This window comes from Epinephelus fuscoguttatus, linkage group LG17 (genome assembly GCF_011397635.1).
Source record: "Epinephelus fuscoguttatus linkage group LG17, E.fuscoguttatus.final_Chr_v1".
Taxonomy (NCBI): domain Eukaryota; kingdom Metazoa; phylum Chordata; class Actinopteri; order Perciformes; family Serranidae; genus Epinephelus; species Epinephelus fuscoguttatus.
The window spans coordinates 6107390-6120672 of record NC_064768.1 but is presented as its reverse complement, the minus strand read 5'-3'; the positions used below and the strand labels follow the sequence as shown (position 1 = coordinate 6120672).

Sequence of the window (13283 nt, the reverse complement as noted above, 5' to 3'; positions counted from 1 at the left end):
GAGCACCGCTTACATTGTGCTTTTAAAAAATACTACTGCATTGTTCAAAAATTATTAATTGTGTCTCAAATTATTCTAGGGGGGTACAGCTTTATTGAAGGCGGAGTCATGTCCCCCCTGTCCCCCCCGGGATTTCCGCTCCTGCATCCAAGAGTAATGTGTGTGCAGAGCTGTATGAAAGCTCTGTTATACATCATTTTAGTGTAGGCTACCTTTATCATTTTTTTTTTTCACTGCAAAAACATTGGACTACCAACAAGTGCTTGGCCTTGTTGGAAAGCTACAATTCTGCTGTTTCGCATGATATGCGTGACTTCTTGCTATGACGCACAGTCGCGGAGAAAATCAGTAAAGAAGAACAGGTGTGAATTTGGACGAATTGGGGATTAAAGGTTCGTAATAATAATAATAATAACTAATAATAATAATAATAATAATAATAATAATAATAATAATAATAATAATGGGCGGCACGGTGGTGTGGTGGTTAGCACTCTCGCCTCACAGCAAGAGGGTTGCCGGTTTGATCCCGGGCGTGGGAGCCCTTCTGTGTGGAGTTTGCATGTTCTCCCCGTGTCAGCGTGGGTTCTCTCCGGGCACTCCGGCTTCATCCCACAGTCCAAAGACATGCAGATTGGGGACTAGGTTAATTGGTGACTCTAAATTGTCCGTAGGTGTGAATGTGAGCGTGAATGGTTGTTTGTCTCTATGTGTCAGCCCTGCGATAGTCTGGTGACCTGTCCAGGGTGTACCCTGCCTCTCGCCCGATGTCAGCTGGGATAGGCTCCAGCCCCCCCGCGACCCTCAAGAGGATGAAGCGGTTAGAAGATGAATGAATGAATGAATAATAATAAACAGCGCGATTACAATAGGGTCCTCATGGACGACTTCGTCATCGCTCGGGCCCTAATAAGAGCAACATTATGATAGTTAGAAGTAAAGAAGACAGAAAATTAGTATTTCCTGAATTCTTTTTATCTGGTGTTGCTCTTAAAGTGTGTAATGAGATTAAATATCTTTATCATTATATTGTAAATAATTTATCTGATCATAGAGATATCTACAGACAGTGTCGCAAGTTGTATGCACAAGCTAATGCTTCACGTAATGATTTACGTGTGTTTAGTTGATGTAAAGATCGCTGTTTTTAGAGCATTTTGCACTCCGCTGTATACTGCTCACTTTTGGCTCTCCTATAGGAAGAGTAATTTGCAAAGACTCAGCTTGGCCTATAATGATGGCATGAAACTGCAGTGCCAGCCAAATGTTTGTAAATGTTGGTGTGCTTACTTGTCCTGCTATAATACGTAATCTTATATATTGGTATATGTGCCGTCTCTCTGTATCAGAAAATAGTATCATCCAGGCCTTGGCCAACCTGGAGCTGAGCTCAGTCAGGTTTTAGTTAAGTTAATGCAAGTTGCTGTGTTATGGCAGACTGTTGACCTTTGCCATGCTGTCATGGCAACACCATTCGGTGAAATTTCACATTCTCCACAATATAACATAACCAAGGTCTTAAGAGCTTTCTGACAGGAGGAGCACATCAAGGTCTAAAAAATGGAATTTCCTGTCACCATTAGGTGGCCCTATGACAATTACAGAATATTGTCACATAGATGTGTTCAGGGTGGGTCTGTTATGAATCATGTAAAGTTGGTGGTGATCGGACCATTTACCCCAAAGTTATAGCAATATCAGATTTCATGGCGAGACATCAAAATTTGATGCTCCGCAGTGGGCGTGCCCTTTGATGCAAGGTAGATCTTTTAACAACTTTTGATACCAAAGTAGCCAAGCTCGCACAACCAATTTTGAAGTCAATCTGATGAATTCTGTAGGAGGAGTTCGTTAAAATACAACATGTGGGAAACGCCAAAAATGGCATCCTGTTGGGTTTAGGCAGTGGGTCCAAGAGACTTTTTTTTGTGCATCTGGGCATGATAGACATGTGTACTGATTTTCATGTATTTTGAAACATGTAGTCCCTGCTCATGTTGGGAAGGTGTGGGCAAGCCATTTTGTCCCATAAGTAAGTGTAAGTGACCTGTGGAAAACTTCCCCACATCTTATCAGTGCCCAGATCTTCCTGCTTGTCTCCCAGCAAAAATATGCTGTCTGTAGTGCTGGTGCCCAAACTATGATTGCACTTTCACATTTTTCCAGCCACCATGGACACAAAGAGATGGATTGGGAGAGAGAACCGCCCCTCTCTCTCAAACTCAAACCAGTTTTTACTCTCATGTGCTCCACTGTAAATAAATATAGTAATAATTAAAGCCTTGTGTTAACAAATTAATGTCCACAAAAACACTGGACAGCTTTTCATTTGAAATTGGATAAAAAAAGATGTTGATAATATTTATATATTTTTAATGTTAATTACATACTCTATATAAACATCTAAACTACAGTGAAAGCTGAGATGTTGCTGTGAAGACAATGGAGTAGAAGCACTGCTGGGTCTGTATGGTGATCACATATGGGTGCTCTTTGGATACTTAGGTCATACTGTGCTTATATCATATCGTGAAGAGCTTATTGCATGGCTGAAATATGGTCTCAGTAAAAATATATATAATGCATATGCAGTATTTTATTTACCATATGCCATAGATTTTTGTTTCAATGCAAGACAGTACAAAACACTAACAACAAGAAGAACCGTAAAAAAAAGTGAATACAGCCCATTAAATTAGGTGTTGTCAAGGGATAAGGGGACAAGGTCGTGTTAGCTGTTGTGCGTGTGTGTGTCTATACTATACAGGTTTGGTGAGGGAATGGCTGGCGGAATAGGAAAAAAGGGAAGAATGTATATTAAAACGAATCCTATCTTTACCTTGTTACCACCAATACCCAAACTTAAATAACAATTAATAATTATAAAGTCAGGGGGAGTGTCCCCCTGTCTGCCGGCAGTGAGGCAGTACTGGGGCATAATCAGACAATTCCAGAACAGGTCAGCAGGGAGAGTCCAGCAGGATCAACCAGATTATGTTGCATCTTATGGTTACTGATATGAAGTTTTTATATTGTTACAACTGTGATCTCCATAATATTTTGTCTACAGACAATTTATTTTTGTTATGACTGTAATTATTCCAGGTTGGTTGTTTTTCTTTATTATAGCCCCGTTTCCACCAAACACTTTCAGTATGATACCTTTGGAAACAAAAGTAACCCTTTAGACATGGTACCTTGACCCCAGGTCTGTTTAACGTTTACACCGCAAACAGTACTCTTAAATGTGGGCGAAGTTATCACTCACTGCTCCATCCAGCACTTGCTGTATTTCCTTATCACCGGTGACACAGATAGAAGTCTGCACCTAGTTTATCATCCACAGAATGAGGCTGCACGCCGACATTTTCAGAACAAAATAGAACAGGCTGCAGTGAGAGTCTCTCTCCGTTGGATAATTAGAAATAACAGGTTTGTGCATTTGGTCCTTCTCAGGCAAGCTTGGGGTTTTAGTGTTGCCATAGCCCACAGGAACGATGCTTTTTTTTCCTTCATGTGACAATTAGAATATATGAAGTTAACATAACCCGGTCGAAATTAATATATATAAACCATAGGTGTTTCTAGCCCATTTTTGGGGGTGCTGAAGCACCCCTAAACTGAATCCCAGCACCCCTAAAATTTGAGAGATTTTTAATTTTTTTTTACTGTATGTCCCTTTTTAACAAGCTAGAAAAGTGTCAAAACCATACAGTACTTGGTTGAAACGTAATATTTTAACAACAAAAATACAGCAGCAACACCCCCCGGCACCCTGCCTCAAAAATGGTTTGATCCACCCCATCTCTCCCACCTTTCCCCGACTTGGGCTAAGTACCTGGCTTAAACCAGGATATGTGGCACATTTCTTAACTTCTACCACACAATACCAACACATTAATATCATTACCAGTCCTCATTTTTGCTGCATTTAATCATAGGTCACTGTTTATGTTGTTAGGTAGGAGTTAGCTGACGTTTTTTCTAGCTAGGAAACGTTACAGGTGGTCAGTACCACTGTCTTCTGTTTGAATTGGAATGAGAGAAGCTAGCTGTTGTGTCATGTGCATGTGTTAATATTAAAGCCAGGGTGCTACTGACTAGCTAACTGACTGGATGCCCATTAACATTATAACTCCTGTTATATGTGTGTGTGTGTGTGTGTGTGTGTGTGTGTGTGTGTGTGTGTGTACAGACAGACAGACTCATCATGGATATAAGATTGTTTTTCCAAAAAAAGAGCCAGGTTCAGGTAAGAGTGTCAGATCAAATTGTCTGTCTATCTACAATGATGATGTAAATTGGATCAATGTATCAGTTTATCTCTTATTAGATATAAAACACATTGTTTGGTTATTTGCCTTTTGGTTGACAGTACAAAGAGAGAGAGAGGAGCAGAGAGAGGATTTCATTTATTAGTATTCTTATTAGTATTTTTTCATATTTATGTAATTTTTCATCTAGTTGAATACAATCTATTTGTGTATGATTGTCAGTCCAAAGAGGGAGAGATGAAAAAGGGGAAGGAGAGAAGAGAGTGCAAGATCAGGAAGAACCAGGTAAGAAAACAAACAGAGAATAGTGAAGGAGCTGCTGTATCAAAATGAGTTGTCTTCCCCCAGAAATTAGGGTTACGATATGTTTCTTTTATGATTCCAATCCATTCCTCTTTTGCTGTGGCTCAGCATTTAAATAACCTTTATCAGATTTGATGGTTTAGTCACAGACTTTCCCAAAAAGTGTTGTGCTTTTCTTTCACAAATGTGGGAATGAAACTGCGTTAAAATGTACAAAACAGTGAACTTTATCTTGCCTGGCCGGGCAGCTCTCTGGGCGCTCAGCACCCCTAAACCGCTGATCCTAGAATTGCCCCTGATATAAACGCTTGAAGATCCACTCATTACTAAAAGTGTATCTCATCCAAGAGAGACAATAAAAACTAATGGAACGACCAAAGTTGTCACACTGAAATTTAGGTGTGCTGATGGATTCACGCCGTCAACTCATGCATCGAGTAACATTACAAGTAAACATTCCACTTTAAAAGTTAGTGGCAGTCGGACCAGTGAATTAAGATATTTTTTCTCAGTCTACAGATGCTGCAAGAGGCAGCAAAACATCCTTTTATTTCATAGTTAGTGTTTACCAATATATGTAAAACTCTCCATGGTATAAACAGTGGTTACATAAGCTCCAAATCCAGCCACAACTCAGCCCTGAGCCGAGTGACCATCCCCTAATGACCAATCAACAGACTACACCGTTTCTAGCTCCACCTTTAAGTACCAGGTCAGTGTGCTAAGTACTCCAACAGAGGGACCAAAAGTAGTCCCAAAAATGGGGATGGTACAAAACAGTTCTATTGGTACCATCCACAACTTTCCATGGTGGAAATGGGGCTTATGTGTTAGACCCACCCCTCACTCATCCACAGCTCCACCCTCTCCTCCAAAATGATCTCTTCTGGCTCCATAAATCCAAAATGGCAAACTCTAGGCTTCAAAATAGGAGTCTACAAACCAATGGGTGATGTCCTGGTGACTACATCCATTATTTTGTACATTCTATGGTTTCACCACACTCACAACACATTTCATTTGATATCAATTACAGGAACTTTTTCACAGAATTCATACAGACTGAGGCTGGGCTCTGTCCAATCATCATCACAGTCTCCAGTTCAGAAGTGTCTCCACGCTTGTTATCAGAAGCCAGTTAAACAGTTAAATGGTTTTTCAACAGTACTACATTTTCAAATCACTGACAGGGACATTATCAGTTTTCAAAGAATGAAAACCTGACAGAGGGTCTCTGGTCTCCCAATCGTCAGCACTGACTTCAGTCTCAGAAGAGTCCAGAGAGTCATCTTCACTAACTGGTTGTAAATGTGTATCTGGATCTGAGTTCCTGGATGGTTCTGCTCCTCCACAGTCCTCTAAATCAGCTTCTGTTTCCATCTGGCCAGTAGAGCCACTGGCTGAAGGGTCTGCCTCTCTGTTGTCCTCAGTTTGACTCTGAAGGTGTGAGGACTGGTGGCCAACACATTTATGTGTTTTGACCTGTGGACGCCAGGCAAATCTTTTGTGACAAACACTGCAGCTGAATCGTTTCTCTCCTGTGTGGATGCACATGTGTTGTGTCAAATGTCCCTTTCGTGAAAATCTTTTATCACAAACTGAGCAGCTAAATGGTCTCTCTCCTGTGTGGACTGCCATGTGAAACTGTAAACTTCCTCTATGTGTAAAAGATTTATTACACACTGAGCAGCTGAATGGTTTCTCTCCCGTGTGGATGCTCATGTGTTGCCTCAGACTTGAGACTTGGGTGAAAGTATTACCACAAACTGAGCAACTAAACGGTTTCTCTCCTGTGTGATTCCTCATGTGTCTGTTCAAATGTCCACTTCCTATGAAACACTTACCACACACTGAGCAGCTGAAAGGTTTCTCTCCTGTGTGGATGCTCATGTGTTGTTTCAGACTTGATGCTTGTGTGAAAGCTTTCCCACAAACTGAGCAGCAGAAAGGTTTCTCTCCCGTGTGGATTTTCATGTGTGTCTGTAAACTCCCACTCTGTATGAAAGATCTCTTACAGACCAAGCAACTAAAAGGTTTTTCTCCTGTGTGGATTTTCTCATGAGTGTGTAAACTTCCACTGTGAGCAAAGGATTTCTTACAAAATGTGCAGCTAAAAGGTTTCTCTCCTGTATGAGATCTCATGTGTACCTTCAGATGTTCACTGGTACCGTATCTTTTGTCACACTCAGAGCAACCAAATGGTTTCTCACCAGCATTACATTTCAAACCACTGACAGTGACCTCATCACTTTTCAGAGAGTTTAAGCTTAACTGAGGTTCTCTGGTCTCCTTCCAGTCACCACTGTCATCGGTCTCGGGTTCGGAAGAGACTCCAGTCTTGTCTTCAGGATCTGGTTGTAAATATGTATCTGGATCTGAGTTCCTGGCTGGTTCTGGTCCTCCACAGTCCTCTCCATCAGCTCCTGTTTTCATCTGTTCAGTTTGTCTTTTATGAAGCTGTGAGGACTGAGCTTTCTCTTCATCATCTTCTTCACTCTTCACAGGGACAGAAGTAAATGTGAACTTGATATCAGCCTTCTCTAGGCCTTGAAGCTGCTCTCCCTCCTGACTGCTCCAGAGTTCCTCCTGTTCCTCTTTAATGTGTGGGGGCTCTGGGTCCTCCTGGTCCAGACTGGAACGGGACTTCTGCTGCTCTTCTTCACCAACAATTACTTTCTGGACATCTGAAGGTAAAGCTGAAACAAACAAATAGCCATTAATGTGAATCTTGAAGAGGACCTATTCTGCTTTTGGGTTTTTTCCCTCTTCCTTAGTGTATTATATAGTATTTTTTATGAATCTATAAGGTCTGCAAAGTAAGAAAAGAGTCCTCGCTAAAGGGAACTCTCTCTCCCCACAGACACACAGCTCTTCATCTGCCTGAAAGGCCTCATTTGCATTCCTGCCTTTACTTCAAAACACCTTGATAATGCACACAATGCCCGCCTGCAGGCCACAGAGCCACGCCCCCAAACAAACCTAAGTTGAGTTGAAGGTGTGAGAAAGAATAGTATCAGTAACATTGTTAACGCTCTGCTACATTACAAAGAAATACAAAACTGTACTAATGAACCTTCATTAATGTAGGCCTATATTTTATCTACAAGTGCACGTCACACACTGAGCGAGCTGCCTGTTAATGACGCTGTCGGCAAAGCAGTAATGATTGTGCTAAGTGGCTAATGGGCATATAGCTACTTCCATGTTTCACATGATACATCATGTTTGTAGTCGCCGAATGAAGATGAGTTTACATATCACCTTGGATTCGTCCTTCACCTTCTCAAAATGATCCCACACTTTGGATTTCCTGCCTGACATGTTATTAACTAGCCTGTGTAATAACCATAGGTACCAGCCCTGGAAATTAGGGTCTGTACTAGGGCCGTAAAGGTACATGTATTTGTGTCGAACCGTTCGGTATGCGACTTTTGGTTCGGCACGACCCTGTACCGAATTATTGGGCGCAGGATATTGTTTTATTTTATTTTATTTTGTTTCATTTTAATTCCGTTTTTGCGTGCCAAACCAATCTCCACTTTCACTTTGTGCAGCGCATTCTCGCATTTTGACAACATGGCAAGTGAGCCTGACGAACCTGAAGACCCACCCGCAAACCTTAAGTCCTCCGTTTGGGAACACTTTGGTTTCAGGGTAAAATTCGAAGATGGAAATAAACATGTTGACAAGACAAAAGCAGTGTGACGACACTGCAGAACAGCGGTTGGTTGGGTATGTACTTGGAAACACATCTAACTTGCTAACGCATCTAAAGCGACACCACCCGAGTTTGAACGTTAACCAGCACGACTAGAAAAAGCAGTCTGGTGCAAACTATGGTATCGTCGTCGTTTAAAAAGAAAGAGCGTTTCCCTGACCATTGCGCTAAAGAAATAACCAACGCCATTGGAGTTGAGTAAAATTGTTTAAGCTGCACTTTAGATATAAGCATGTTTTGTTTACTGCACTTTAACAAAGTGGGAAAGCTAAGTAAGTTCCTTGTAAAACTGAATCTGAGCAGGCTTTAAAGCTGACCAGCTGCACTACACTTTTTATTTTAATTGAGTAAAACTGTTAAAGCAGAAATGTATATTTATATTTTTCATTCAGAAAATGTGTTAAAAAAACAGCAGGATTTTATTTTTCACTTTTATATTTCTATTTTCATTCAAACAATGTGAAAAAGCAGGATTTTACATATATTTGTTTCATTCAAAAATTGTGTAAAAAGAGTTAACTGCTGTGGTGTTATGTTTTAATAAGGTTACCAATAAGTAAAAGATATTTAATAGTTGTCTATTTTTTTCATTACTGTACCGAAAAAAACCGAACCGTGACTTGTGTACCGAGGTACATACCGAACTGAGATTTTTGTGTACCGTTACACCCCTAGTCTGTACACATAATGTCTTTAACCGCCTGGAAAACATGAGGCTGGGTGCTACTCCTGTGCCTTTTTAGTACCAGCTTTCAAGAGCGCGGCAGCAGGTTGCGTCTGCGGTTGCTAAGCAACCTTAACAAGCATCTTATAGCCTATTTACCTGAAATCCTGAGTGCAGAGCTGATCTTCTTCTAGATGCTGTTTATAAGTGTGTAGGCCTATCGACTGTGGGACAGATGTAAAGCTTTGGGTAGCCCTGCACGTTCATTAAACCAAACTAGTTCATTACAGCCGCTCTCCTGCTGGTCTGGGGTCAGTTTAAACAGAAAAGAAGTAGTGAGGGTAACAAACCTGCTCTGTGTAACTGAAGCTGAGGGTTGAAAACAGCGTCCAGTAGTTTCCGTTGTCGCTCGTTCTCCTGTTTTGATCTAGAAAGCCCCTCCTCGTACTCTGCTATCGTTCTTTCAAACAGCCCAAATATCTCTTCAGCAGCCGCAGTTAGTCGCTGCTTCACCAACGCTCTCAGCATTTGGGCTTTAGACATTTCAACACAACGACAGAAACTTTGTCTCCACGTCAAAAAACACCGTTAGCCCTCCGTCATTCACTCTAACAGGATGCTGTGTTGCTAACTTCCGTCCCCGTCAGTCTTATTTCTAGCTAGCATGCTAAGCTGTCTTTAGTAGCTTTGTAGGCTACCGGGTAATGAGTCAGTCAGTCCGTTCAGACATACAGAGGCCCTGTGGATCACGACTGCTGAAGGTGACAAACACTTTGTCACTAACAACAAACTGACTCTCTTACGAGCTGAACAAGTCAGACACCATTTTGCTGAGCAACAGCAAATGAAATCACTTCCGGGTCCTCTCGCTTTTCAAAATAAAGATTTTTCTGACATGATTTAACCAACGAGCATGGATACCAAGAGGCGAAGCTCAATAGAACGCTCCATAGCAACAGACTCGCCCATGGTTTCGTCTTACCGCCGCCATTTTGGACTGTCAGCAGACCGCAGCAGACCCGCTTGCATACAAAAACACACAGACAAACTGAAGTATATCGCCATTAATTATGCTTACAATGCTACTCACCTCGTGATAGCTTGGTCACAGCTGCTTTTTCACGTTTTTGTAAAGCAAAATATATACTTTAAAAAAAAAAACAAAACGAAGAAAAACGGCTGAGATGGCATCTCTACATATTACATCCACTTATGAAAAGATTAACTTACTAACTTAATTACTCCTTCAAAATCACCCCATGAGTCAATCTACCAAAAAAATAAATAAATAATAATAATAAAAAAATCAATATTTTAACTAGAAACACATTAATGGAGACGTCACACAGTCAGGAATAAACATTTATTTACAGTTTGTACAGTAAGGGGACAGTAATAATAATAATAATAATAATAATAATAATAATATATAGGCTATTTTAATATATATTTTAATGCTAAAGCAGTAATCAGTTCTGATATAAATGGTCCAAGAGGCCTATGTATATATATATATATATATATATACACATACATACGGTGTTATCTTCCCTCCAAAACTGGCATATTAAATTGATATTAAAACACTTTAAAACTTACACCTCAGGAGTTCTTACCTGTCAGGATCCTTCGGGAAACGGTGGAAGGCCAGGTGCGGGGTGTTCTACTTATAGTTGTTGCAGTTAATTGCGCTACACTGTTTTCTTTTACTTTTTTCCTCCTTTCTTCTTGACATCTTGCATGTTGTCTGGGCGCAACAGTCCAAGCTCAACAGTCCAAAATGGCGGCAGCGCTACCGCAGCGCCCCTAGTGGCTGTTGGCAAAAATTCAACGGAGTTTCGCCTCTTGGTATCCATGCTCTTTGATTTAACACGTTGACAATAAATATTGCATTCTCACAGAATTTAATTGTCTTTTCAAGGCAATTTCTCGTCTTAGCCAGAACACATTATTGCATGCTCAGTCCCCATCTCATCTACCCGCACTTTTTATGAAGGGGTTTCATTTTCTTGAAAAAAGATGTTCAAACAAATTAATTCGATCCATCTTAACAAACGATTATACCAATCTCCCAGAAATAATATTTTGAATCTATAAACCAATCAACAGTATCCAAGAACAAAGTTCTTCAAATACTCAGTTCTAGGGGCGAAAATCCCATTTCATAGTTGGGGGGACAATAAACAGTAAAATTTTAGAGAATAATTCCAGGGGGGGAAGGGGAAAAAAAGTTGTAGCCTGTCTTTTATACAGCATCTTTTACCGCAATTTGACGCTTTAATCTTTTCTCTATCTCTCCAACAGGCAGGCACAGGACCTTTCTCAGCACTGGCTGAGTCCACCTGCACATGTCCAGATTTAAAACAAAACGACTGAAATCAAATTAACATGTACACATTGACAACAGTCAGGTGCACCTTGCTGTCCAAGGTGCTGAGTGTGTCTGGAACACTGTCTGGAGCACTGTTTCCCGTGCGCAGTAGTGTGAATATTTATGCTATTAAGTAAATGGAGAAAACATGTCTCTTATTGTTTAATAGCAGCAAAACAATAAGGCTTCATTCATCAAAGACCGAAACTCGATCTCTCTCCTTCTCTCCCTCTTTTTCATTGGACTCAGGTGTGTGGAATGGATCCTTCTCTCTGGCTGGCTGCAGCAGCAAACCATTTTGTTTGTTTTTTTCGTTTTTTTACCGGCAGTGAGATAAACATTTCCTGCAATTAAACTGGTGAACTGGTTTATAAACAGTGTGCTGTGGGATCTGCTGCTGCGCACCTCAAAACCGTGCGTAATAGTCGCGCGTAAGGACCGCTCCTCATCAGTTAAACTGCACGTCTGTCATGTTTGTCTCACTGACAGGTGGAGAGCCTACAGATATTAACTACGAGCTGCTCCGTCACTGACTGCTCTTGTCCTGTCCTCTCTGACTATCACTAAACTCTGGCTTTTGAACAATGCAGGAGAAATGTTGCAGACAGTTTATATTATCAGCCTGGGCCTGGGGCTTGTTGTAACAGTAAATGGGATGTGTTGTAACTTGTGTAAGTTAAACTGTCAACTGCCAAGTACTAACGGCTGCTAGCCCCGCCCGTTGAAAAGAGTGTGGGATATACCACTACTAGGAATGGGAGGGGGGGACTAAATCTTTTAAGATTTAAATAGCACATTATTGCGCGATTATAATGAGCACTGCTTACATTGTGCTTTTAATAAATACTACTGCATTGTTCAAAAATTATTAATTGTGTCTCAAATTATTCTAGGGGGTACAGCTTTACTGAAGGGGGAGTCATGTCCCCCCTGTCCCCCCCCCGGGATTTCCGCCCCCGCCCAGTTCCACCCAAAACAAAAGAAACCCACTCCAAAATCATGAATGATTTTTACCCTTCCAATGAATTTTTAAGACTAAGATTAAGTTTAAAGAACAATGTATGTGTTTTCTACAATGGTGATATCGAAGCCTTATTTAATCTTTTAATTTTTGTTTACATTATGTTCAATAATGTTTAATTTATGGTTAATTTAAAGTTTATTATGCTTAATTTATTCTATTTTGTGACTTTTTTTGTTTGTTGTCTTTTGTTTTGTATCTCTGCTGTTGGGTTCACAACAGATGATAAGTATTCAATATTTGCCCTGTTATGTCATACATAGTCTGGCTCACCAGACCTTTCTCAAGAAAAGAAAGGTCTGGCTGGGCTGACTCTCACTTTAAGATTGGAGAAAAAAAAACGCCCCCCGGCTGCTTGTATTTCTTTCAACCAATCACAATCGTTCTTGGCGGTGCCACAGCAACGGCGCTTGCAAAAATATTGCCGGGGGGAAACAGGTTTTGGTGTAACACGCCCACAAAAATATCGCCTACAGGACGCGAACCATGGCAGAAAAATGGCTACATCCCCGCAAGATCAAACACCGCAAAAGTTAGTAAAGGACGTATTAAACGGTTGAAAATTGCTACACAACCGGAGGTGGTAGGGCAGGACTTCAGCGGGTGGCTCGTTCCGCCCAATGAGAGGCTGATCTTTGCAGTGAATTTCCACCCACTCAGACTATGTCATACATTGCCGACTTCAAAGCTTTTTAGCTCTGCATAATCACCTCACGTTCAGTGAGAGATCCTGCTTGGCTTCAGCATGTAATGTTACTAAGCAGAGATTGTTGATTGTCTTATTATTACTTTTATCTGGTAACGTGCAACCTAACCCTGGCCCTGAGCTGCAGTGTATCCAGACACCATCTGATTTTAAATCCTTGTCTGGTCTTAAAATTGTTCATCTTAATGTGCGCAGCTTGTTAACTAAGATGGACATGGTCAGGATT

General features: G+C 40.9%; 1 protein-coding gene across 2 annotated transcripts; it reads right to left on the bottom strand.

The window, feature by feature from the left end:
• Positions 1-4100: 4100 nt before the first annotated feature.
• On the bottom strand, positions 4101-9792 carry LOC125904266 (zinc finger protein ZFP2-like). Of its 2 annotated transcripts, XM_049601579.1 has the most exons (3): positions 9310-9792; positions 6806-7273; positions 4101-6406 (listed from the first exon to the last, which is right to left on the bottom strand). In XM_049601579.1, exons 1-3 carry the CDS (start codon positions 9500-9502, stop codon positions 5745-5747), a joined length of 1323 nt encoding a protein of 440 aa, XP_049457536.1. In that variant the 5' UTR covers positions 9503-9792; the 3' UTR covers positions 4101-5744. The 2 variants fall into 2 exon arrangements, with proteins under 2 accessions (XP_049457536.1, XP_049457535.1); XM_049601578.1 differs by having other exon boundaries at positions 4101-7273.
• Between the last annotated feature and the right edge of the window lie 3491 nt (positions 9793-13283).